This window comes from Siphateles boraxobius, unplaced genomic scaffold, assembly GCF_051911475.1.
Source record: "Siphateles boraxobius isolate OS27281-9 unplaced genomic scaffold, OSU_SipBor_1 8, whole genome shotgun sequence".
In the NCBI taxonomy this organism is placed as follows: domain Eukaryota; kingdom Metazoa; phylum Chordata; class Actinopteri; order Cypriniformes; family Leuciscidae; genus Siphateles; species Siphateles boraxobius.
This window is the reverse complement of record NW_027509208.1, coordinates 19,119,297-19,145,519: the sequence shown is the minus strand read 5'-3', so window position 1 is coordinate 19,145,519 and position 26,223 is coordinate 19,119,297. Positions and strand designations below refer to the sequence as shown.

The window sequence follows — 26,223 nt, the reverse complement described above, 5'->3', positions numbered from 1 at the left end:
ATAGATTATTTTCAATACCCCAACCCCCAAAAGCCCAAACTTTTCTTACCTGCAGTACTGCTTACCTAACACTGTGCTATTGCTGAGCAGAATGCAACACAGGCACACATCCCTCAGCCCAAGCATCAATAGCACAAGGCTGAGGTTCTGGGTCCTCTTGCCAAAAGGGTTCATGTTCTGGATCATCCCCCTCATCTCTCATCAGGAGAAGACATTCTATCGTCTCAACCAGGTTATTTTGTGCCCACCAAACCGAGAAGGGTATCAACTGGAGGGTAGGAAGTTTGTGTATAAGTTAAATCCATGCATCACACAACTTTTTCATTGCAAGTAAGCTACTCATATACAGTAAGCACACAGACTTTAATCATGTTAGCTGACATATTGAACTTTACGCAGATGAAAACGAGGATGTGAGGGATAGACTTTCAATCTTTAAAATGGCATGCACTGTATAAAGGTCCTAGATCACATGTCAGTTTCAAAACTCACAGCTTTCAAAGCTATTTTATGGAATTATGTTTATTGGAAGAAATATGTTCCCTTTCAGTCGATAACGTCAGACGTAGTCGACGGTCGACTGAATGGGGATCGCGCTAGAGAGCCTATCATCTTCGATTACTATTGAACGAGCCAATGGAATTTGGCGTGCGTGATTTGCATCACACACTCCGCCCCCGCGGCGCGGGTATAAATACGGAAGTGGATGCACGCACTAGTTGCCTTTCGCTTCGGAGCCATTCGTCTTTGATGTCTCTGAAGAGTGCTGTTGTATTCAACGAGCGAGTGTGTCGGTGTTCTTGCGGGAAGACCTCTCCAGTGTTGGTGTTCTACAGCGTGGTGCAGCGGTGATCGCGAGCTTCTCAGCTCCCAACTGCTGTTTTAACAGCATCAAATTTCTATTGTTTGTTTGTGTGTTGACGGTTGGTTAGAGGGCGAGAAGTGAGTGCTTCACTGTTGGTTGAAAGACTATTCAGTGTTTGCCGCGGTCATTCCCTGTGTGCTCCGGCACTGGTGACGGTCCCATTTCCTAAAAGAGCAACACGGGTGTGAGTGCATCTTTTTCAAGATGCCATTCCATCCGTGCGTTTCTGGGTGCGGTCTGGCGCTATCCCCCTCTGACGGTCACGAAAGTTGTGTCGCATGTTTGGGCTTACAGCATGCCGAGGCAGCTTTCGTGGATGAGTCATGTTCTCACTGCAGGAACATGGCCATCTCGGTGTTGAGATCTAGACTCGCCTTCGTCAAAAGCGTTGGTGCAGTCCCCACCTCTGGGCCCCGCCCTTGTTCTTCCTCTGGGTTACCTTCCCAGAGAAAGACTGGGGTGCCGTCCAAGCTGGGTGATCTGAGGATCACAGTGAGGGGTAATCCGCCCGGCCAGGCCCCGTGGGTCCCTCACTCCTCCTTCGCACCGCAACCGGTGGAGCTCCCCATTGATCCCGCTGGTCCCTCTGTAATGGACAGGCCAGCCGTGTCATATGGGGCCCCTCCAGGGGATACCATGTGTATCGCAGCATCGGAGTGGGAGCTGAACTCTGGAGATGACGACTCGGCTGCACTGCCTCCCTCCGGGAGACCAGTGTTACCCGAGCCAGATCCAGAAATGTCAGCTATGCTGAAAAAGGCCGCCGAGGCGGTAGGGCTCGTGTGGAACCCTCCACCGTGTCCCGAGCCGTCTCGGTTGGATGATTGGTATATCGGGGCGGCCCGTACTGGTTCTAAGTCCGCCGCCCCGGTTCCTTTCTTTCCTGAAGTGCATGAGGAGCTTACGAGGGCATGGATGGCACCTTTCTCTGCCAGAAACCGACTGAGTGGCTCCTCCCCCCTCACTACCCTTGATGGGGGAGCGGTGAAGGGTTACGAGGCTATGTTATGCAGATGCAGTTATGCCCAACGGCGGCCGCTTCCTGGAGAGGTGATCCTCGTCACCCCTCTAAATGCTGTAAGTTCTCGTCCGCTCTTACGGGCAAGGCTCACAAAGCTTGTGGGCAAGCCGCTTCCTCTCTGCATGCCATGGCGTTGCTCCAGGTCCACCAGGCCCAGGCACTCATGAACATGCACGAGGGTAGTCCGGACCGTGAGCTCATGGGTGAGCTCCGCACTGCAACTGACCTCGCCCTTCGGGCAACGAAGGTTGCATCTCGCGCGGTCGGTTCGGCGATGTCCACACTTGTCCACCGATGTCTGGCTCAACCTGGCCGATATGAGAGAAGCGGACAAGGTTCGGTTCCTGGATTCTCCCATTTCCCAGGTTGGGTTATTCGGCGACGCTGTGGAGAACTTTGCCCAACAGCTCAGAAACAGACGGAGGCCATCCGGCACATCCTGCCTCGGAGGGACGCTGCTGCCTTCACCCGCCCGCCGAGGTCAGATCCTCCGCCTGTTCGTCGCCGAGGGCATCCGCCCACAGCCGCCTCAGCTCCCGCCGGACCACCGCAGCAGCCTTCACCCAGGTTCCGGCGTGGAGCCGGCCGCGGAAGGGGCGCCCAGCCTGCTGCAGGCGCTGCCAAGCCAGGTGGTAGGCATCAGCGCAAAAGAAAACGCTGAACCTGGACGGGCTCTCAGGGATGGAGGAGTTGCTCGTGGAGTGGTCGCCGATCCACTCCCTCTGGCTGGTTGGAGGGCCGGCTGGAGTTTTTTGTTATGTGTGTGCCTGTTCCGCCGCTGGCCCCTATAAAAACGGGGTCAGCGGTACCCACATATTCAGAAAAAGAGCAAATTTTCTATTCCTGAGTCCCAAGTGACCAGTCTGGCGGGTGTGACCCTGTATTAGCCTTACATCCCCCAGCTTCCCTTGGTCGCCAGCAGGCAGCTTGGGGCGTCCGAGGACCCGGTCATCCGCCTTCTCACGTCCCCCTGCCGCTAGTGGAGACAGGTAAGTGTTGCACTGCACACTAACACCACTATCTCTACTTTGCTGCCCCACCTCAGGCTCGGCTACCCCACTCAAGTCAGTGATAATCATCACACAGGTGTTGAGCAGACGTGCTCCTGAAAATTCAGTGATATTCATCACACCGAGTGTGGAGCAGTGCTCCTGACTTTTGCGTGCTTATCTTATCCTGCTGGCGAAGGATTTGATATAGCCGCTCCTCCAGCCGGTACGAAGGCCAGTTGTAAACTCGTTCTTCGTGCTACTAGGTGGTGGGTCGTGACCATCTTGGCCCAAGATTGGTCTGCAGCTCCGACCTGAAAGACATGTGCTTCAGATCTCTACCTTCCGCACCGCAGGCCATCCTGTGTGTTGCGTGTAAGGGTGGAGTATCAGTACAGTGTCCTTCCCCTCGAGTGCTCCAGAGCCCGTTGGGTCTTCAGGTCAACTGGAAGAGAGTAATCTCGCCCACGGGCTGAGTATCTCTTTTTCAGTTTTGGAGATGGACTCGGTCTAATACGTCTCTCCAATGAGAATGTGTTCAGCTGGTGTTGAAGTGAGAAAGGGTCCCACTGAAAGAACTTTCAGAGGCTCCTGGGGTATATGGTAGTTGCAGGATACAATTTTAATGGAAAAAAATAAATATGGTGCTTCCCTGGGGCCCGTTTCAATAAGGAGGTTCAACCAACTCTGAGTTAAAACTTGAACTCTGAGTTGACTTACCCTGAGACTCAGGTTGCCCTTCCTGTTTTCGGTTTCAGAACAGCTGAAATGAGTAAGTTCAATCAACTCTAAGTTGACTGACTCGGAGTTAAGCGCGTGCACCACAACTATAAAAAGCCATTATCAATGGAGCACAGATATTATGAGTCACCATGGTAACAGCACCAGACAAAAAGAGGTCTGCATATTTCTCATCAGCAGTACGCAAACATTTTCTTTTTAAGCAACAGGGCAGCAGCGGCGATCGAGAGAGTTGGTTTGGGAGAAAATAGTTGCTCGAGTCAATGCGTAAGTTAACATTTTAATTAGGCTACTGTTATACAGTGTTGGGTGTAATTACCAAGTAATCTAAATACTGTAATTTAAATAAAGGGATTACTCTTAATTCTTCTGTAATATAAAGTAAAATATGATGTCATTGCATTAAATACTGCATAGACTATAGAACAATTCTGTATAAAACAACAATGGATTTAACATAACATTTTTTAAAGGTATATTTTTAATGTAACCTTCTCTCTCTACACACTTTGGTCAATTCAAGAATAATTGATGCAATTGTATATTGTTAATTTGAAAGCATTAAAAGTGCAGTTTATTGTCTCTTTTTGTATTGTTCAAGTGGTTGAGGTTGATATGGGATTTATAAAGTAATTAGTAATAAGTAGACCAATACTTTCTAGAGATAGTAATTATTACATTAATCTAATTACACTGTTGAAGATGTCATTTGTAGTTAGTAATTAATAACTATTTTAGAGTAACTTACCCAACTGTTATAATATCAGAGGTGAAACTGGAAGAACAGTATGTTATTCAACCTAATTTTAATTTTCATGTAGGTGCAATCCTTCAGGCATTAAAAGAAAATAGCAGCTGAAAAAATGAAATATAAAAACATAATTCAGTCAGGTATGGCTTGAGAATATCATGGATGTAGGCTACCTGACTTTACAAACATTTGACATATTAAATAACTAAATAGCATCCAGTGTCTTGCAGTGCAGCAGCATTTTTGACATAGGTCTAATTAACACAATTAAATGTTCATTCTCATTTGACTTCTACTCAGCCAACAAAAAGAAGGAAGAGGCTCGCAAAGATGGAGATGGAGATGAAGATGCAGAGGAGATGGAGATGCAGAGGAGATGGAGATGCAGAGGAGATGCAGAGGAGATGGAGATGCAGAGGAGATGGAGATGCAGAGGAGATGGAGATGGAGATGCAGAGGAGATGGAGATGCAGATGCAGATGAGTTGGAGATGCAGATGCAGAAGAGATGGAGATGGAGATGCAGAGGAGATGGAGATGCAGAGGAGATGGAGATGGAGATGCAGATGAGTTGGAGATGGAGATGCAGAGGAGATGGAGATGGAGATGCAGAGGAGATGGAGATGGAGATGGAGATGCAGAGGAGATAGAGATGCAGATGCAGAGGAGATGGAGATGCAGATGCAGAGGAGATGCAGAGGAGATGGAGATGGAGATGCAGAGGAGATGGAGATGCAGAGGAGATGGAGATGCAGATGCAGAGGAGATGGAGATGGAGATGCAGAGGAGATGGAGAAGGAGATGCAGAGGAGATGGAGATGCAGAGGAATGGAGATGGAGATGGAGATGGAGATGCAGAGGAGATGGAGATGGAGATGGAGATGCAGAGGAGATGGAGATGGAGATGGAGATGCAGAGGAGATGGAGATGGAGATGGAGAGTGAGATGCAGAGGAGATGGAGATGGAGATGGAGAGGAGATGCAGAGGAGATGGAGATGGAGATGCAGAGGAGATGGAGATGGAGATGCAGAGGAGATGGAGATGCAGAGGAGATGGAGATGGAGATGCAGAGGAGATGGAGATGGAGATGGAGATGGAGATGCAGAGGAGATGGAGATGGAGATGGAGATGCAGAGGAGATGGAGATGGAGATGCAGAGGAGATGGAGATGCAGAGGAGATGGAGATGGAGATGGAGATGCAGAGGGAGATGGAGATGGAGATGCAGAGGAGATGGAGATGCAGAGGAGATGGAGATGCAGATGCAGAAGAGATGGAGATGGAGATGCAGAGGAGATGGAGATGGAGATGGAGATGGAGAGGAGATGGAGATGCAGAGGAGATGGAGATGGAGATGCAGAGGAGATAGAGATGCAGAGGAGATGGAGATGGAGATGCAGAGGAGATGGAGATGCAGAGGAGATGCAGAGGAGATGGAGATGGAGATGCAGAGGAGATGGAGATGGAGATGCAGAGGAGATGGAGATGGAGATGCAGAGGAGATGGAGATGGCCCTGAGCCTGAATGCTGGAAAGCCAATGGCTGAGGGAATTCCTGGAGGGACTTCATCAGAGCCAGTCACTCCCGAAGATTCAAGTGCCTTCATAAAATGTAAGAGGTGTATGTGATTGTGATAACAATATGTGTTATTTTTTATATAGGGCGTTTTTGATATTTCCATATATTTTACTTTGGGTTGAGTTTTTTGTTGCTCCCAACAGATTCTGATGGTAATATCTGTCTTTTGGAGCCTCCTGTCCCAACAGAACCCCAGACAGTTGTAAGTAGCCTACTCAATACACCAGAAATTATGACAAATAGTATTATAAAATGTGCTCAACCAAATGCTCATCTTCACAGGACGATGGGGGATTAAGAAACAGTTTCTGCTGCCACAGAGAGGCCTACAGAGGAAATGTTAATATTATGTGTCTACACATCAAACAATCTACACATTCACATTTCTTCACATTATTTATCTGGAGTAGCCTATAGAAACTAAGTTTATATCTAAGTATAAACGGATATTCTTATCTCTACCCCGTCCCCAGAGTGTGGAAGAACAGTTGGAGGAAGGTCCATCAACTTCTGGTGCACAGATGAACACAGTTCAGCGATTTTCAGTGAATGACACAGTTTAATTCTGTAGAATTTGTTTAGAGCTACATGATGTAACTCTAATCTACTGTATTTTCAGTTGCCAGTTAAGAAGTTATATAGACTTCATCTTATTAAAAAAATTTGGGGGAAAAACAGCAATGAATAAATGTACCGAAAAAATGAATGAGGTGTTTAAACACCGCTTCCTCTTTAAAAAAGGGGAGGAGACCGAAATAAACTCTGGGTTTACGGAAGTAAACCTGCTCCCGACCAGGTTAGGTTCACAGAGTAAGTTACCATGGTAACTGACTCTGAGTATAAGTTACCTCTCTTTCAGAAACGGGCTTGACTTACCCTGCTTTCTCAGGTTTGACTTACCTCGCATTCTGAAACAGAAAACCCAGAGTTTCCCTCATTTCAGGGTTAACATACTCAGAGTTTTCACTTAACCTCCTTTCTGAAACAGGCCCGTGGTCTATTGCAGGGTTATTATAAAAACAATTTTTTTAAATAATATAATTTTAAAAAAACTAAATAAAAAAAAACTTTTACTGATTTAATTTTAGCTTGCCAAGAAAAAAAGTATTTTATTTGGTTTAACTTGATTTACTAAAATAACTAAAACTAAAATGAAAACTAGCCTATAGACATATTTAAAATAATAATAATAATAATAATAATAATAATAATAAAAAATAATAAAAACAATTTAAAATATGAATAAAAACGGCAATATATCTCATTGATACTAAAACAGAAAACTTGACTGAATGATCACATATTGCACACTATAACGTGTGTTTAACATGGCATAACATATCCTAAAACAGCCAAAACTACAGCATAGAAGTATATAAAATGAATGTAGCAGATCAGATCCTATAGACATATTAAAAATAATTCCATGAAATTTCAGCTCACCTGTCTTTTTAAATACACCTGAAAACATCGGTCCATCAGTCTGTCCATTATTTCCGCTATGATGTCCACCACCACCTCCTCCCCCTCCTCTTTGGTGAGCATGCTGGTCCAGGTGGACTCGGTTAGGAGGCCCGGCACAATGTCCACGGTCTCGACGGGCTGGACCGAGTGTGGTGGAGGAGCAGCATTAACTGAGCCAGAATCAGTGCGGCTTTTATCGCCCCGAGATTTGGCAGCAGAGCGACGCATGGTCTTCACTTCTCTGTTAAAAATAAAATAAAAATAACTGGGGGCAGAAGGAGAACAACAGGACTCCAAAAATGCAGTATTTTGTCACATGGAGTTGTCAAAATCAGGGACGTGCACAGGGGGGTTGCTCAGGTTGCCCGGGCAACTGCCCATATGCCCTTCTCGACTCAGGTTGCCCTTCCGAGAAAAAAATTATAAAATCGTACAATGGCTGCAGAATTTCACATAGGCCTAGACATTTTTTTTATTTATCTTTTTTAAATCGCAAAGCCTCATTCACTTCCATTCGTGCACCGAAAGTGAAAGTCAGTAAGGGAAGGGCAAACTGTTTACGTGGCTGCAGCGCTGCACGCGACCGGTGCGTAAGACCCCACAAATTACTTAAGGCCCCGCCTCCATCTCGTGTCATAGCGTGTCAATTAATGTGTACAACATCCATGACAAAATGAAGCGAAACTATCCTTCTGGTCACGAAAAGATGAAGAAGAAAAAACCAATGAGAGTGAATTGCGGGAATAACAATCAGGTAAACTTGTGTTCTCTCCTCTCTAAGTTTGATGTCAGCAAAGTTTGATGTTTTTCGGTCTTGCTAACCTAGCTGGGCAGGCAGTGCATCTCTTGCATCACTTTGTGCCTGACAAAAGTGAGAGTAAAATAAAAAAATTTATTACGTTTGTTTTTGATAAACGACAAAGTGCAACGGTGTGTGTTTACCTACTGCAGCTCGGAAAACATAACCGCGTCGCGTGTGTTATCGTGCGTTCATATGCGCCTGCACGAAATGAAACTCGCATTTTTCAAGCAGAAATATGTGGAGACCAGACATACTGTACAATACATGCACGTGAATGATGGCACTCCCAATCAAAGTCACATTTATAAAACAAGAAACTGATTATCTAGTCTCAGTGTAGTTAAAAACTCTAAACAACTGCACTAATTATGCAAGATAGAAAGCAATGTATTGACAATTTGACATTGATTGACTATTGATTTATAGGCTATATTGAATTTAAAATGTTGATTAGCTGGACATACTGGTCAATATGGATGCACATCCCTCAGTAAATAATAACCATAAATCAAGAATTGCTTCAACATGCATAATAATAAATAAATAAAAATCATACTGATGCCGAAAATACCCAGGCTGTAGAGAGAACCAAAGTTAATCCCAAAAGCCAAAGCTCAGGGTTATAATTTATTATTTTCTTCTTATTTATGTTTACGTTAATATTCACTTGTTATGTCAACATTCTATAGAAAATACTCTATTCAAAAAATATTGTTTGTTTGAACCTCATTCTGTTCTATATTGTTGTACTTATTCTTTGACTGTTTTGTTTCAAGGAGGGAGGATTGTATTGGGAGCACTGAAGTGTCAGGTGTGATTGTGTGGCAATGGCAAATGGTTTACATAGCTCACGGCGTCACAGGTCAGGTAGAGGGCCCCTTTTGCTTAGGGCCCCAGGGGGAGTTCAGGATCGGCCCTGGGTTTAGCAGTCGATTCTGTTCCCTACCGGAATTCCTGTTCCCTTTACGCAATCATACCTCAAATCATGCGTAGTTGCCCGTAGCCTACCATCAGAACTGAATACGAGCAAGAAGCACAACTGAATGTACAGGAAGCCCTTTTTTCAGGTCAGAGCAACTGCCCCTCATAATTCCTGTGCACGTCCCTGGTCAAAATGGTTGTCACGATCACCAACTGGAGTAAAGGAATCAAACAAGGTTGTCCCATTTCTCCTCTGCTCTTTATTGCTGCAGCGGAAATGCTTTCTATTCTTATAAAAAATTCTGATTTTGAAAAATTGACAGTGTTTGGCAAACAGTTAGTCACTAGCCAATTGGCTGATGACACGACTATATGAAAAACATTAACCAAATTCCAAAAATTCTCTAAACTATAGAGCTTTTCTCCAGGGCTTCCGGTTTAAATTTAAATCTGAAAAAATGTTAATTATTACCAATTCATAACTTCACTCTTTCGACTTTTTGCAATATTCCTGTTAAAGATACTGTTAAATACCTAGGTATACACATTACAAAGGATAATGTCTCACTTAATAATCTCAACATTTGGAATAATATAGATAAATGTAAATCTTTTTTGAATCTGTGGTCTCGAAGAGACATCTCTATTATTGGCCGAATTTTTCTTACAAAAATGGAATGCATTTCTAGACTTATTTACCCAGCTTACTCAATCTCATTTCCTAAGAATGCAATAAAAGCTATAAATCAAGCCAACTTCAATTTTATCTGGAAAAGAAAAACACACTACATTAGAAAAGGAATCTTGGTTAAGGAGTATGAAGAAGGAAGGCTAAAAGCAATCGACATTGAATGTATTAATGGTACTGTTAAAATGAATTGGCTAAGATCCTTTTTAAAAAATGAAAGTAGTTTTTGGTTTCATATCTCCAGTCAAATCTTTATGAAATTATGAGGTGTCAATCTTCTCCTTAGATGTGATTATGACCTTAAAAAACTCCCTGTTAAGTTATCAGTGTTTCATCAACAGGTTTTACTTTATTGGAAAATGATCTACAAGCATAATTTCAGTCCTCACAACATCCCTTTGTGGAACTGTAGGTATGTGGTATTTAGGAATAAGTCTTTATTTTACAAAAGTTGGTGGGAGAAAGGAATATGGTCTGTAATGCATATTTTAGATAATACTGGAGTCATTATGTCTTTTGACACTTTCTGTTAAAAATTCAATTTATTTGACAGAAAACAGTATGATAACATTATCAAAGCGATCCCACAATCTATAATTCAGGTGTCTTTCAACATATCTCAAAGTAATGTAACCCCCTGTCTTCCTAAGCTTTTGGTGAATGGAGTTCCCTTTCAAGGGAACTCGAGCTGCGTTGAGACGCAGTGGGAACGCTCTGCGTGATTGCGTCGTGAAGCACGTGTATAATCAGTCCAATGGAAGAGCGAGACGTCATAGGCGGATCCTCCGAGGAGGGTCATTGGAACTAAGTTATTTAAAGGGAGGCAAGATCTGAGGACTGTCATCTCTAATAAAGCTTCTGAGGGCTCCTCCGGGGCAGGGACGGTTTTGAGAAATCGTTTCTCTTCGGCGCCCTCTGGGGTGCGACTCTCTGAGGAGGGTCGCAGCGCTGCCAGTTCGGTTGTTCCCTGCCGGTTCGCCGTTCAGGGCACCGAGGTGTCAGCGTCCCCATACGATCCTCCGAGGAGGGTCGTAGAACGGTCAGTTCGGTTGTTCCCTGCCGGTTCGCCGCTTCAGGGCACCGTACTGACTGTTCAACCAAATCCAGAGGCCAGTCTTGAGAGACTGGTTCCCCTAGTAGAATTTCTGGCAGCGTGGAAACTACTGCCACATTGTTCTCGGTGGGTCCTGCACACTATAGAAAAGGGTTCAGAATTCGGTTCTTGTCCGCCCAGATTTCTAGGGGTCCTCCCCACTGTGGTGGACCCCGAGCAGGCTTTGGTTATGGAGCAGGAAGTACTGACACTTCTGCAAAAGGAGCTGTAGAAGGGGTTCCTCCTCCCGGCAGACAGTCAGGGTTTTACTGCCATTACTTCATTGTTCCGAAAGAGGATGAGGGGTTGCGTCCTACTCTAGACCTGCGTCAATTAAACAGCATATTATGCTTACGCTAAATATGATTGTGTCACAGATTCAGTCCGAGGACTGGTTTGTCACAATAGAGTTAAAGGACGCTTACTTATCTATCCATCCTCATCACAGGAGGTTCCTGAGGTTTGCTTTCAGGGGCGAAGCATACCAGTATCGGGTTCTTCCATTCGGCCTAGGTTATCACCCCACACCTTTTACAATATGCGTGGATGCAGCTCTGGCTCCTCTGAGATTCCAGGGCATTCGCGTATTAAATTATATCGACGATTGGTTGATTTTTAGCTCAGTCCGAGCTTTTGGCAGTTCAACATCGAGATGTCGTTCTGTCCCACATAAGGAGGTTGGGGTTGCGGCTCAACACCAAAAAGAGTGTACTCCTCCCAGCTTGAGGACCACTTTCTAGGTGTATTATGGGATTCGACAACAATGCAAGCACGTCTGTCTCCTGCACGTATTTCTGCGATTCTCACAGCCGTAAAGAATGTAAAACTAGGTCAGTCACTCACTGCAAACAGTCTCTGAGACTGTTGGGGCTCATGGTAGTTGCGTCTAACGTAGTTACTTTTGGCCTTCTGTACATGAGACCCCTGCAGTGGTGGCTGGGGACCAAGGGGTTTTCTCCGAGGGGAAATCCGTTTTTCGCATGATCAAGGTCACGCGGCTATGCCTTCGTGCCTCGGTCATGTGGAAGAAACCTTGGTTCCTCGCCCAGGGCCCAGTGCTGGGTGCTTCTTGTCGACGCGTCACGCTATCGACGGATGCTTCCCTCACAGGATGGGGGGCGGTCATGAGTGGCCGCTCGGTGAACGGTCTTTGGCTGGGGCTCATGGCAGTTGCGTCCAACGTAGTTACTTTTGGCCTTCTGTACATGAGACCCCGGCAGTGGTGGCTCGGGACCAAGGGGTTTTCTCCGAGGGGAAATCCGTTTTCGCATGATCAAGGTCACGCGGCTATGCCTTCGTGCCTCGGTCATGTGGAAGAACCTTGGTTCCTCGCCCAGGCCCAGTGTTGGGGGCTTCTTGTCGACGCATAATGCTATCGACGGATGTTTCCCTCACAAGTCGGGGGCAATCATGAGTGGTTGGTCGGCGAAGGGTCCGGACAACACACTGATGGTCTCGTATATCAGAGCAGATATCCTGTTGAGGCAGGGGCTGTGGCCCGGGGAATGGAGACTTCACCCCGAGGTGGTGGAGCTTCTTAGGGAGAACTTCGGTCAAACTACAAGTCGACCTTTCGCATCGCTTGTACAATGCATTGCCCTTGTGTTTCTCCCTCACGCATCCAGCTCCGCTTGGACTGGATGTAATGTAATAGGTGTGGTTGCCACTACACCTATACGCTTTTCCCGATATCTTTGCTCCTGGGAGCTCTGGAGTTGTGGATACTGTGGGCTCGGCCTCTGAGGGGGCCCAGCTCATAGATTCAGGTTTCTCGACCGAGGTCGTGGAGACCATACTCCAGTCTAGAGCTCCCTCCACGAGAAGACTAATATGCTGTTCTCTGCCTGGTGCAGAGAACGCCTTCTGAATCTCGTTTCTGCCCTTTTTGGTACAGTACTTGATTTCTGTAATGAATGTTTCTTTGCTGGGCTATCTCTGAGGAGAGATCCCTAATTTCGTCTTCTCCGTGGTACATGAGGCTGAGGCCTGCACGTACTTGGATTTGCACCTGGTTGGTGGTAGTATTTCTTCACCCCAGATCGGGTTGTATTTCTAGGTCCCTACTAAATGTGCGGTCATTTGTGCTCCAGGCCTTCTGTCCTCCACCTTTAATACCCCAGATCAGGAAAATCTTAAATCTGTTATGCCCTGTCCGGGCTTTGGATGCTTAGGTCCACAGAGCTGCTCAGTGGCGTTTATCAGAACAATTATTTGTCTGCTTCGGGTAACCTAAGATAGGTTGCCCTGCATCTAAACAGATAATGAGCAAGTGGGTAGTTGAGGCTATCTCACTTGCTTATGAAGCGGCCGGACAGCGTTCACCTGTGGCTGTTCAGGCCCATTCTACTAGGAGTATGGCTGCCTCTAGGCTTTAATTTCGGGTGTTTCCCTTCAGGATATTTGTAATGCGGCAGGCTGGTCCTCACCTCATACATTTGTCAGATTTTATGACCTACACCTCTCCACTCCCGGGGCTAGGTTGCTTGCTTCTAGTGTGCGCAAGGACTTCACACAGAACGGGCATTTGTCTTATGGCGTAGTGGGTATGGGGTTCCCACCGCGTCTCAACGCAGCTCGAGTTCCCTTGAAAGGGAACGTCTCAGGTTACGTATGTAACCCTGGTTCCCTGAGAGGGAACGAGACGCTGCATCTCCCGCCATACTTCCTGCATGCCCTGATCGACTTGCTTCAGGCTTTTTCAGAAGCTGTCGCGGTCTGTTTTCTGGTGTGCTTTATAGCTTCCTGGTCTATGACGTCACCGCCTATGACGTCTCGCTCTTCCATTGGACTGATTATACACGTGCTTCACGACGCAATCACGCAGAGCGTTCCCACCGCGTCTCAACGCAGCGTCTCGTTCCCTCTCAGGGAACCAGGGTTACATACGTAACCTGAGACGTTTCTCTAACTCACATTAATTTACCCAATATTACAATTCGCAAAGCCTTTGTGAAGGAATTATATCCTTATTCTTCAAATAAAAATTCAATCTCTCAATATTTTTCCAGTGCTGAAGTTAAGAACTTAAGAACAAAATATCTTAAATTTCCAGTTGCTCCAAAAGCAAAGGAAGTGCACTTTAAAATTCTGAATGGAGTCGATTGGAGTCAATCGATTTGGTCTTGATGCTAATAGTTGCTCCTTTTGTGTTGATCAGATTGAAACAACAGAACATCTGTTTTATGATTGTGAATTTGCTTATACCTTTTGGGAGGATTTGCATTACTGGTTATTTCCTAAATTTAAAGATTTACCTGTATTAACACAGGAAAATATCATTTTTGGTATTTTTATGAAAGATGAAACACTTGACTTGGCAGTAAACACATTTATTATTCTTGGGAAATTCTTTTTACACAAGAATAGATTCCTGAAAACACTACCAAACTTTTACGTTTTTCATAAAGAACTGTGTCATTACTTTTTATCGCTAAAATTGATGAAGAAAAAAAATGCCTTAATCTTAGCTACTTTGATAGAGGATGTGAATCTTTCTGAAAACCCCTAGTCTTTTATTTTATTTTTATTTTTTTTACCTTATTTGTATCTGTATTTTCTACTTCCTATGTGAAGGTGCCTGTCTGTTGTCTAAGAAGACATTTCATATGTTGTACCAGGCCAATTATGGTTGTTAATACTATTGTTCAATAGAAAAAAAAATTAAAAATTTAAAAAATTTAAAAAATCACCAGCTGGAGTGCCCTTAAGAGCCACCAGGGGGCTCTCCATCACAGACTATTGTCAGAGAATGTCTAATATGAGGAGAAGTTTCACTCTCTTCCGGGTTCTGAACTGGTTGCAGTTCCACTCTGGTTCCATATGAGGTCGCTCACAGGACGAGTGCAGAATGAATGGAGGTCTATCATGCCTGATTGCTTACTGCTGTTACTCATTACCTTGTTACGCACAGCCTATATAAACCCTGTTCACTCAGCCATTATTTGCAAAGTAATGTATGTGTCTATACTGCATTTCTAAATGTGCCATTGATTATCTGTTCCCTGGTTTTTGACCCCTGTGTTCCCGCCCTAGTATGTGTTGGGATCTATGGTTGGGATTGTTTGCCTGTGTTTTGACCTTTCCCTTATTTTTGAATTTGATTGTGGATTACAATTTTAATAAATACTGCATTTAGATTCTCAACCTTCGTGTATCTGAAGAGTACATGAAAATCGGTAAATTTCAGTAAAAATCTCAAAACTTTAAAAGTTTTGAGGCAAAATAAAATTATTAAAATGTTTTTTTTTCTATTAGTGAGGCTAGAGTGTCTGAATTCAGAATAGATTCCTAGTATACTACTCGTACTACAACTATAAATTACATTGGTCGACTAGTATGCTATATCACCAACTCCTGGTAAGCTGCTTTTACTTTAATATTCCAATTTTCCGATATTGAATACTTCCGTATTACATAGTATGCAAAAACAGTATCAGTACTGCAACTTTGGCAGTAAAGCAACACAACTGACGCTGGTATGTCACATGACAGTAACAACATGTGTAGATGTAGTATGTCCGGATTTAATTCATACTACTACCCATATTTGTATACTGTATGATAGAACTTTTTTTTAACAGTCGCAAAGTAAATTTAAAGGTAGTAGCCTACCTACTCAGACATGCAACCCCCACCACCATGAAAAATAATTTAGAATTTTACACTTTAGCTTATTTTTAAAAGGAGTATTTATTACAGAAATAATACTTTCGGAAATGTATACATAAGTGAACTAAATTTAATATTTTCAGACACTTCATTTAATGTTTTTTAGGGTGAATGAATTAGTAAAATTTAATATTTAATACATTTGTTTAAATTAAATGCAATTAGTTGAACTTGCTTTTTGACTTGATCTTGACTATTGTCTTTGAAATATGGTTAAAGTGTACTGCCACATGTAGGCTACTGAATAAAATATAGGCTACTTTAATTTATACAATGGTCTGTCTGAATACTTAATTCTAATTGGCTGGAAGGTGTGTGTTAAAACCATAGACTGTAAAAACACTGCTTTGGGTGGTTCTTTACCTCTGTGTCATGAACTAAAAATTTGTAATGCACATGATATACTGTATGACTAGATTGATCAGTGAATGCACACCTCCCTTATAATTTATTTAAACATTTAAATGTCATGTATTTAAATGTGTAATAATTACACATTTGTAATAATGAAGTTGCAAATTAGTACATTTAATATCAAATAAACACACTACAGTTAAAATTATAATTAAGTAATTTACATTTGCTTAAGTAGCCTATGTTAGTCAACATCAAAATAAGCATGACAAAAGATTATTAAAAACAATGATTTTGCATGTAACGTTAGGCCTGCTTAAATGAAAAACATAGTGCACTTTTTAAAAGTGTATTTTAGATAAGAAACAGTAATCAAAGTGTACTCTCTTTAAGTACACATTTTATTTCATTAATATTATATTATCTGCAAGTAAGTTACAGTTTTTTTTAAAATATATATTTTTTAAAGATTTTAAGTAGCCTACACAGCGAGTGCACATTCAATACAATTAAGCACACTTCTTTTTCACACGGGACACATCTAAAGTTATACAATTGAATTAATGACGAACATTTTTCAAACATTTTCACCATTAAGCACTCGACACATTAAAGAAGACATACTATGTAACATTTAAAACCTTACCTATCTCTTGTTGATCCTGGTTGCCAAGCAGCCGGGCCAGCGCCTCTGACGATGACGACACCGGAAACGACGAGATACTGCAGCCATATGTCACAGCAATTTCAGAACAGCAGTACTGGGCCAGCGGTCTCCGGGCAGAGTTTTACAACAGAGCTAATAGCACAGAATTATGGCGGGGTGCACGGTAAGTTAGTGTTTTTGTAAAGTTGTATTTGTTTTAACATTATCGCTTAACATTAGCACGTTTGGTGCACGCTCGGTTTGAGGCGGTCTGGATTCTGCAGTGCCATGTTTATGTGAACGCGACCCGTGCAAAACTACGGAAGTAAATTATTCTTCTAAGCTTCTTGACTCCGAATTGCGTTCGCATTCTGCTTGCCATGCAAATGCACGGACCTCTCTCTCTCTCTCTCTCTCTCTCTCTCTCTCTCTCTCTCTCTCTCTCTCTCTCTCTCTCTCTCTCTCTCTCTCTCTCTCTCTGTGTGTGTGTGTGTGTGTGTGTGTGTAATTCTGCAAATAACCACAGTAAATAAATAAAACAGTGAATTTGTAATCTTCTTTTTCTGAGTCTATACCTTTATCCGGTGTAAAAAACCTTTAAAATAGTTTACATACAATTGACATTATGTCATGATTTAGACTACTCACCCTCATATCATTCCAAACATATAAAACGTTCGTTTGTTTGTTCTTTGAAACAGTTGATATGTTTATGAATAACTGCCACAGTTAAATCTGTTCATCAAATAAAAAGATTGTTTCTCTTGATATTCAATTCACATGGATTACTTTTACAATGTCTTTTTTTGAAGTGTCAAAATATTTATTTTGAAAATTAATGAAAGTCTAATGGGTTTGGACTGTCTATTGCCAAGTAAATAGACAAAATTTTCATTTTTGGCTGAACAATCCATTTATTTCACAATTTATGCAGTGTCTGGTTAAATAAATATGCAGTCTTCTTAACTGTGTTTTTTCTTTCCTTTGCAGAGACATATTTCAATTCAGAAAGGTCAAACATTCCCTCAGTTGCAGAGATGCACAAAATGCTGCAACAATTTTCATTGTCCCTTTTGTATGACCAGTGTATTTAAGCCCAGCAGACTGGACAAACTCAAATTACATATGAAAATCCACTCTAAAAAAGCAGTTGTCCATGGAGGTATAAGTATATAGCGTATAGTGTACATATATTTTATATTGTTTGTATTTATGTGTTGCATTTGTATACACAGATTAGCCAAAACATTATGACTACCTGCCTAATATGCTGTTTGTCAGCCATGTGCTGCTAAAACAGTGCCAACCCATCAAGGCATGGACTCTACAAAATCACTGAAGGTGTCCTGTAGTATCTGGCACCAAGGCATTAGCAGCAGATCCTTCAAGTCATGTAGGTTGCATGGATCAATCTTGTTGGTCCAGCACATCCCACAGATGCTTGATTGGATTGTGATTCTGGGAATTTGGAGGCCAGGTCAGCACCTTGAACTCCTTGTTAAAGCTTAAACCATTCCTGAACAGTGTGTCAGGTGTATTATCCTGCTGAAACAGGCCACTTCCACCAGGGAACACCAGTGTCATGAAGTACTGTACCTGGTCTGCCACAATGTTTAGGTAGGTGGCACTTGTCAAATATACGTCCACATGAATGGCCGGACCCAGAGTTTCCCAGCAGAACTTTGCCCCGAGCATCACACTCCCTCCACCGTTTTTTCAAAATCCCACTGTACATCCTGGTGCGATAATTTCCCCAGTTGCACACGACCGTCCACGTGATATAAAAGAAAACGAGATCATACAAGGCGATATTCTTCCACTGCTCCAAGGTCCAGATCCAACGCTCGCATGCCCATTGTAGGCACTTTCAACGGTGGACAGGGGTCAACATAGGCACTCTGATAGGTCACAGCTCAATACACAGAAGAGTGTGAGTTACAGTTTGTTGTGACACATTCCACCTAAAACATCATTAAAATTGTGTGAGACTTGTGCTTCAGTAGACCTTCTGTTTGCTCGGACCAGAAGGGATAGCATTTGTTGCTGCCATTCATCGATGAGCCTTGGGCACCCAACACCCTGTTGCCGGTTTGTGGTTTGTCCCGCCTCGGACCACTGTTGGTAAATTCTTACCACTGCTGACCGGGATCAACACACAAGCCTTGCCGTTTCAGAGATACTCTGACCCATCACCTTGCTATAACATTTTGGCACTTGTCAAAGTCAACTGCATCCAACACATTGATCATTAGAACTTGATTGTTGCTTACCATCTAATCTATCCAGACCTTAGTATGTGGCCTTGTTAGGAGATGATCATATTCACCTCACCTGTGAGTGGTCATAATGTTTTGGCTTATCGGTGTATACATTTAGATGAAATATATTGTATCTCAATATTTTACTAATATACATATATCTTCTTCTTCTTTTTTTTAGACTTTCATTTTCACAGGTGTGGACTGGGCTGTAGACCATCCCTCCATTTCCACTGTATATACTGTTCAACAACAATTATAAGGAAGTCTGATTTTAAAAACCATTTACTAGTCTGTAAACATAAGCTACATTCAGAATCAGCCACAAAAACGGTGTCAAGCTCCAGTACAGCAGTGACCGCTCCATTAATCATAAACACACAGTCAATCATCAATACAACAGGGACCGTTCCTAAAATCATAAACACTCCGTCAATCATCAATACAACAGGGACTGTTCCTACAATCATAAATACACCGTCAATCATCAGTACAACAGGGACCGTTCCTGCATTCATGTACACACTGTCAACCACCAGTACAGACGTTACTGCTTTGGGGATCAAAGATGGACCCTCAACCACCAGTACAGACGTGACTACTTTAGGGATCAAAGATGGACCCTCAACCACCACTATAGACGTGACTGCTTTGGGGATCAAAGATGGATCATCACCCACCAGAACGGGCAAGATTCGTGTGCGGCCTGTTATTAAAAAAAGATGCCCAATGTGCAGTATCCTCATCAATAAAACCAATCTACAAAAACATATTGAACGGAAACACTCCGATCAGTCAGAATTGGACACTGGGGACACATTCCAGCTTACAAGCGAGTGTATAGACGAGACAAATGGGATATTTACAGTTCTTAAAATTGTAAAAGGCCACAGTGCCCCGCTTCACGTACAATACAAGACAATGGGAGAAAACCACAGAATTCTCTGCGAATCGAACGAGTGCCAGATTAACATAGATATCGCGCAGAGGAGTGGTATCCCATCGTACCAGTGCGTGCATATCAGTGCAGCGAACTTTTGCAAGTCTTCGGCTGAACCAGTCTCACTCAAGGAAGAAGTTTTAACGGCGATAGTGAGAGGAAAATTGTTCAGCGAGAAAAAGAAAAAAGAATGCCTTGTTCTCCAACAGCTCGCCAATAGTAGCCGCGTTCCACTTTCCGTTCACACCTCGATTGGCGCCTCTAAGACAAAAATGTTTATTTCGGTTTTTGAGCCCAGTGTGTCCTCCTATAGTCGTTTGGGCCGTGTCATGGTTGTTTATAACACCCATTTGAACACTTGGCACTGTCCCTGTACTAAAGTGCGACGCTCATGTCTGCACAAGTATGTTGCCAAATGGCATCTATTTCAAACGCACCGTGAGCTATTGAGTACTGATGGATCACCACACAACATACCACATTCAGAAGAGGAAGGCGTCACAGACGACATTCATGTGTATCCCCCAAAAGGTCTGGGACTGGAGTATATGGTGAATTACATTCTTCAGATCAAAAGGATTCCTGCTGTTCTTCCAGAAGATATGCGCATACCATCGGCACGCAAGGATTACCCACGAAACCTTTGTCCGAATGAAACTTTATGTCAGGGATGTCCAGGCGAAGTCCCTCTCAGTGATCCTATGCTAATTACACAGAATGCCAAAATACTGACCAATTGGTGCATTATTGAAGGTAGGATATATTGTCCTTAATGCTTGTGCTCTATTCAGCTACATTGTCCTGTAATGTAATATTTGTTTTAATTGCTAGATGTTGCCACCTACTGTAAGCAGTGCCCGCAGTGTGGGATGTTTTATCGTTACCAAGAGTGGAAAGACTGCCTCCATAACTTCAATGATCACATCATCCTTGACATACCTTTGTGTCTAACCTTCAGGAGCCTTCTACAGGTAATCTTCAGTCTGTCTATATCTAACTTTTCCGACCAATTCAAAGTCATGTGGATAATATATGAATGAAATAAAAGGCAACTTAAAGGGATAGTTCACCCAAATTCTGTCGTTAATTACTTACCCTCATGTCGTTCCACACCTGTATGAGTTTCGTTCATCTTCGGAACACGAAAGATCTTTTTGATGAAATCTGAGACATTTCTGTACTCTCCATAGACAGCTACGCAACTGACACTTTGAAAAAGTTCATAAAGAGATCATAAAACTAATCCATAGGAATTGAGCGGTTTAATCCAAATGTAGTCCTAAATGGTCCCTTTAAATGATGAACAGATTTAATTTAGTATCTACTATGAACTATCCCTTTAAGAGTACTTGAAGAGAGCGCACTTTTATGGCTGTACACTTTAAAAAAAAGTGCACTTTTATGGCTGTACACTTTGTGATGAATACTTTAAAGTATATTTTAAATCATTATGATTAAAGTGCACCTATTATGCTATTTTAAAGTTTCCTAATACGGTTTAGAGTCTCCTACCGAAAGGTTTACATGCATCAAAGGTAATAAACTGTTTAATTTTTTCATAATATACATTCGCACATCGCCACATTTTCAATGATTCTCAAACGACTCCTTTCCGCGAACTACTCTGCTCTGATTGGCCAGACGGCTCAGTCTGTTATGATTGGTCTTCCGCATACAGCGCGCGTGTCGAAAACAAAAACGCCCATTGCCATAACAACGTCAGCTCTGCATGTCCACTAATCTCCACAGACACTCCACTAATACTCTAATGAGAGTTAGTTGACATGTAGTTGCAAAGTTACTTATAGTCAACAGAATGTTCAAAAGGGACCATCAAAATAAAGTGTTACCAACAAATCTTGCTCTATGCTTAATCTTTCCTCAAAGTAGTGAGAATGACAGACAATCTGCATTAATAGACACAGTTTTAGGTAATAGTGACCCACAGCTGATTTGCAGAAGTATTTCAGTAAGACAGTGATAACTTGAGTTTGCCAGTTAGCAGGAGACCAACACAATATAAATCTCAAAACTAAGTATTTTGAACACCATCTTTCAAGAGCAAGTGGTTTGCGAATCCTACATTGAACTCCAAGATTTGAGAAGCAGTCTTCAGTAGAAAAAAGGGAACACAGCTAAAGTTTAGGATTATACTGCTGTGGTATCATGGTAAAGATGAATTTTAACCACTGATTCTTCACATGCTCATCCTTGGGCAATAAAAAAAAATGGTTTTACCTTCAAATTGTAGAGCACTTCTCGACATGCCAATGTTTCGTCTTGACGTCACAACAAATCGGTTTATGACTCGTTTGATAAACGATTAATTTCATTGACTCAGAGTCGACTCTTACTTTTGAAAGACAATAACTTTATATACGGTGCACTTTCTGATTTAAAATTTTTGCAGGATGGTCTCATTCTTTTAGAGCTATGTTACACACTACATGAAAGGTCATTTTCAAAAATCCGTAATAGGGGCACTTTAATCTTTTGTCATGCTTTAAAGAAGTACACTTATTTTGTTGTGTTGACTAACATTCTAGAGCAGTACCTGATTTAACTGTTGTTCGTTATTTGATATTACATATATAATTATACATAGAATATATTTTAAATTTGCTTCTTCATTACAACTCCATAAGTACAAATGTATTTAAATATATGACATACAAGTACTGTTCAGCAGTTCAATTTAACCATATTTCAAAGACAACATGTATGAATCAATTATTGCTAACAAATTGCATTAAATATAACTTTTAAGTATAATACAATTTCATTTAATGGTTATGTTGTTAAGTGTCTTAAAACATTACATACAGGTTACACATATGTATACACAAGTATATTCTTTTAAAGTATTATTTTCGTTTTAAGTACTATACAAAAGTATGCTAAAGTGCACTTCTTTTTCATACAAAGACATTTCTAAGAATGATTTTTAAAAGGTTTTTCTTTATCATGAACTCTGTTATCTATGCCACTTATCCATGAATGTGTTTAAGTATGCTATTTTTTTTACATTCAAATGTTGAAAGTGTTTGAAACTTTTATTTTTTTGTATTTTTTCTTAGGTTCATACTTCAGTGAGCAGAGCAGTTGAATATTTACAGCTCATGACTGGTGTGGATTTTCCACCTCCAGACACAATGCTGCATGCATATTTACAGTTTGAAGCCCTCACAGATCATGAATACAAGTATTCATGCCCGTCCTGTGGCGATCATCCCCCGGTGGTGATCTTGGGTGTACACAAACCGAGCACTTCTCACTTATCAGGTAGTCAAATTATAAATGTTCTTCATCCTCCAGTTTGTTACTTTGATACTTTCTTGAACATGTGGGTTTTTGTCATAGTGAAATACTCCTGTTATGTTTTCAGAAAATTACATTAAAGAACCACCAGAGAATTTTAAAGGGGAGGTCAATCTGGAAAAGTTCTGGGAGGCACTATCCAAAGAGATGATCTGTCGAGGACTTGTTGAAAGTACATACACATACATTATTACACTATATTGTGAACTATTGAAAAGAATGCATCTTATGATTTTTTTTTCCCCCCTATTGTTTTAGATGGTGGACACAATCCATTTGTAGTTCCAACAAATTATCACTTTTGGGCTCCTTGGATAGGCAAGAACACACGGCAGTCAGACACTGTGCTAAACACAGAGTTTGAGAAAGTTCGTACTTCAAAGTCTGCGTCAGAGGTTTTAGAAATGACAGTTACAGAGGATAGTCTCAGTGAAGAACTTTTCAAACAGAAGGTTTGCTTTATGAGTGGAACAACACTTTTAATGCTTTTTTAATTAATAAATTCATTATTGAAATAATATTCTTTTTGATAGGATGATGTGGTTAGAGGTTTATGCAACGAATGTGGTGTGGATTCCACCGGATCTCGCAGTGATATCCTTCTTAGATTGGCCGGTGAAATGAAATCCAGGCAAACATGTGAAAAAATCTATTCAAAAATCTGGAGTTGCTCTGGTGAGATTAGTGTTTACTCTACTGTTTTAACTGCATTCCTGTAAATGTATGTTATTGTGGAATTATTGCCAATATATGAAAATGACAAAAAACTGCTCCTCATATTTTTTGTACAAATTCAACAGGAATTGATATCATTGAGAGGATCCCTGCAGATCCTAGTTTTGTGTCAAAGTCAACAAGTTCCATAATTTTAACTAAAATAATTTAATATTTTAAAGACGAGGCAAAGTATACACTACTGTTTAAAGATCGTAAATGCAATAAAGACGGTAATATTGTGAAATAATATTGCAATTTCTAAGAACTGTTTTCTATTTGAATACATTTTAAAATGTAATTTATTCCTGTGATCAAAGCTGAATTTTCAGCATAATTGATCCAGTCTTCAGTGTCACATTATCATTTAGATATCAATCTAATATGATGAATTGATGCTCAAGAAACATTTCATATCATCATCAATGTTGAGAGCAGTTGCTGCTTAATATTTTTGTGGAAATCGCGATGCATTCCGGAATTCTTTGATTAATTGAAAGAAACATCTTTTTTTAACATCATAAAAGTCTATAGTCTATACTGTCACTTTTGATCAATGCAATACAAGTTTCTTACTTTCTTAACAAAGTAGTGTATTTTACAAGTTTTTAATTTTTATTAATAAAGGATATAGATTTAAATATTTAAAAGATTTTTCCTTTTCTTTTTTCTATTTGACTCTAACCCTCTTTTTCTTATTAAATGTTACTTTCTAAAGTCATATTTCTCTCTTCTTTTTTTCCTGTCCATTTTTTAGGAAGCTGGGCAGTCATCATGTGCCCCTGTGGAATTGTCTACAGTCTAAAGTGCAATCTCCAAGCTGCGAGCCCTCGAGACTTTGCCGATTTGCTGTTATCATGGAAACATATGCCGAATATCATGATTTATGACCTTGCGCAGAGTCTTGCTACGCACACCAATCTAAGGGCCCCGGAAAAGCTTCCCATCTCTCCATTTGAAGGACTCTTGTTGGAGCCGACTCAGGCACACATAGAACTTGCCAAACGTGGACAGCTGAGAGTGTCCCTGCCTTGGCTGGGTGAAAAAATGGAAATGACAGATCCACACGGACACCCGGCGACCGGATCGTCTGATCATTACGTGCTTCATGAAAGCAACTCAGAAGACGGCAAAGATGTCCTGAGGAAACTCACGCTCGTGCCTCAGCTGGCCGGCAAAGTGAATAGTGAAGTTGCAGAGCGACTATTTGCTAAAATGAAGAAAAATAACTACTTCATGTCTTTGTCATCAGCGCATCTGTTTCTAATGAGGAACATCGTTCACCACTATAATGAAAACAAGGCCAACAAAGCAAGCACCAGATTGAGAAAGAGTTCTGGATCCAACTTACTGACTGATGCGTATGGACAAGCTGTGTTGGGTAAATTTGGATGTAAATGATATTAAACAACATCAGAAATGTTGTGGAAAGACATTGATAAATACGTACATACTTGTAACTTTAGATTTGTTTGTTGTAATAGAAAATCCAGGAGGATCCAGAAGCACGGATAATGTGATTGAGGACTCAATCCTGCCATCTATGATGGACTTGAGCAGCGGTACGTGTTTTTATTGTCAAGTTATCGCAAAGGCCTTTTACAGGTTATATGGGATATTTGAATGATTATCCTAATGTGTGACATTAAACATCTGTCAGTAGAGTGTTTTTTGGATTGTCAGCAGTGGTACACAGACTATGGTTTTGATTTGAGTTCATTTTGTAAATGTCTTAATAGCACGTGTTACATTTGAATCATAGATGGCAGGATTGAGTCCTCAATCTAAAATAATCTAAAAAATAATCATATTCATGTGTTTGTATTGTTCTTTTCTGTCTTGAAGCTTGACTGGGCCTTCAGCACAGACAACCCATCGGAGTTGGAAACAATTGTAAAATCCTTTTTCTTGACCTTCTCAATAAGCAGATGAGTTTGAATGAAATGTTAACGACTGAGTTAGTTGTGGTTAAAACCAAATGACTGGGAAACCTTTATTAAGAATGTTTTTTTTGTTTGTTTTTTTTTTTGTCCTAAAATTTTTAATTTACCACTAGGCTAACAATTGCATTCAAAGACTGCGTTGTGATTTCTGGATAATGGATGTTATTTATGTGTTTGTTTGTTTTTTCATTATTATTATAATGTTGCCTTGTATTGTTGTCTGCGAATTGCTTTGATTACTTGATTTTTTTTTTTCATTAATCAATTATTATTTTAAATTCTAAACTATTTTTATAGTTCAGCAGGACTGTTAATATAATTGAAATATATTATTTGAGTATTTCAGTTGTGATGTTTATTTTATTTTAGTTTTACTTAAATCAGTATCAATGTGGATGCCATATCTGATTAGAATTCGTTATTGAATGTTTATTTTGTGTTATATATGATTAAACATTCATGACTACAAA

General features: G+C 41.3%; 2 protein-coding genes across 5 annotated transcripts in view; one reads left to right on the top strand and one right to left on the bottom strand.

Annotated features, from left to right (window-relative positions):
• Nucleotides 1-16,842, bottom strand: part of c20h2orf81 (chromosome 20 C2orf81 homolog) — a 21,993-nt gene extending 5,151 nt beyond the window's left edge. For 2 of the 3 annotated variants that reach the window (XR_013199974.1, XM_077220508.1), the window contains exons 1-3: nt 16,581-16,842; nt 7,388-7,649; nt 66-268 (exon numbers count right to left, since the gene is read on the bottom strand). Coding sequence is in view for 2 of the 3 variants with exons in the window: in XM_077220508.1 (XP_077076623.1) it covers nt 77-268; nt 7,388-7,636 (441 nt within the window). In the remaining variant the exon portion in view is untranslated. Of the gene's footprint in view, nt 1-65; nt 269-7,387; nt 7,735-16,580 lie in introns of those variants that run through there. The other variant, XM_077220507.1, reaches the window with a different exon arrangement.
• LOC143729292 (uncharacterized) lies at nt 16,612-26,223 on the top strand. 2 transcript variants are annotated; one of them, XM_077220473.1, is made up of 11 exons: nt 16,612-16,764; nt 17,571-17,742; nt 19,020-20,531; nt 20,610-20,749; nt 22,856-23,060; nt 23,164-23,268; nt 23,355-23,548; nt 23,630-23,771; nt 24,568-25,191; nt 25,295-25,372; nt 25,656-26,223. In XM_077220473.1, the coding sequence occupies exons 1-11, from the start codon at nt 16,750-16,752 to the stop codon at nt 25,658-25,660; spliced, it is 3,192 nt and encodes a 1,063-aa protein (XP_077076588.1). In that variant the 5' UTR covers nt 16,612-16,749; the 3' UTR covers nt 25,661-26,223. The 2 variants fall into 2 exon arrangements, 1 of the variants encoding a protein (XP_077076588.1); XR_013199973.1 differs by having other exon boundaries at nt 16,660-16,764; nt 24,568-25,203.

Excerpts from the sequence above, each read along its gene's own strand:
- LOC143729292 (XM_077220473.1), top strand. Across the intron at positions 17,743-19,019 it reads AAAAGCAGTTGTCCATGGAG|ACTTTCATTTTCACAGGTGT; the intron begins GTATAAGTATAT and ends TCTTTTTTTTAG. Across the intron at positions 25,192-25,294 it reads GTATGGACAAGCTGTGTTGG|AAAATCCAGGAGGATCCAGA; the intron begins GTAAATTTGGAT and ends TTGTTGTAATAG.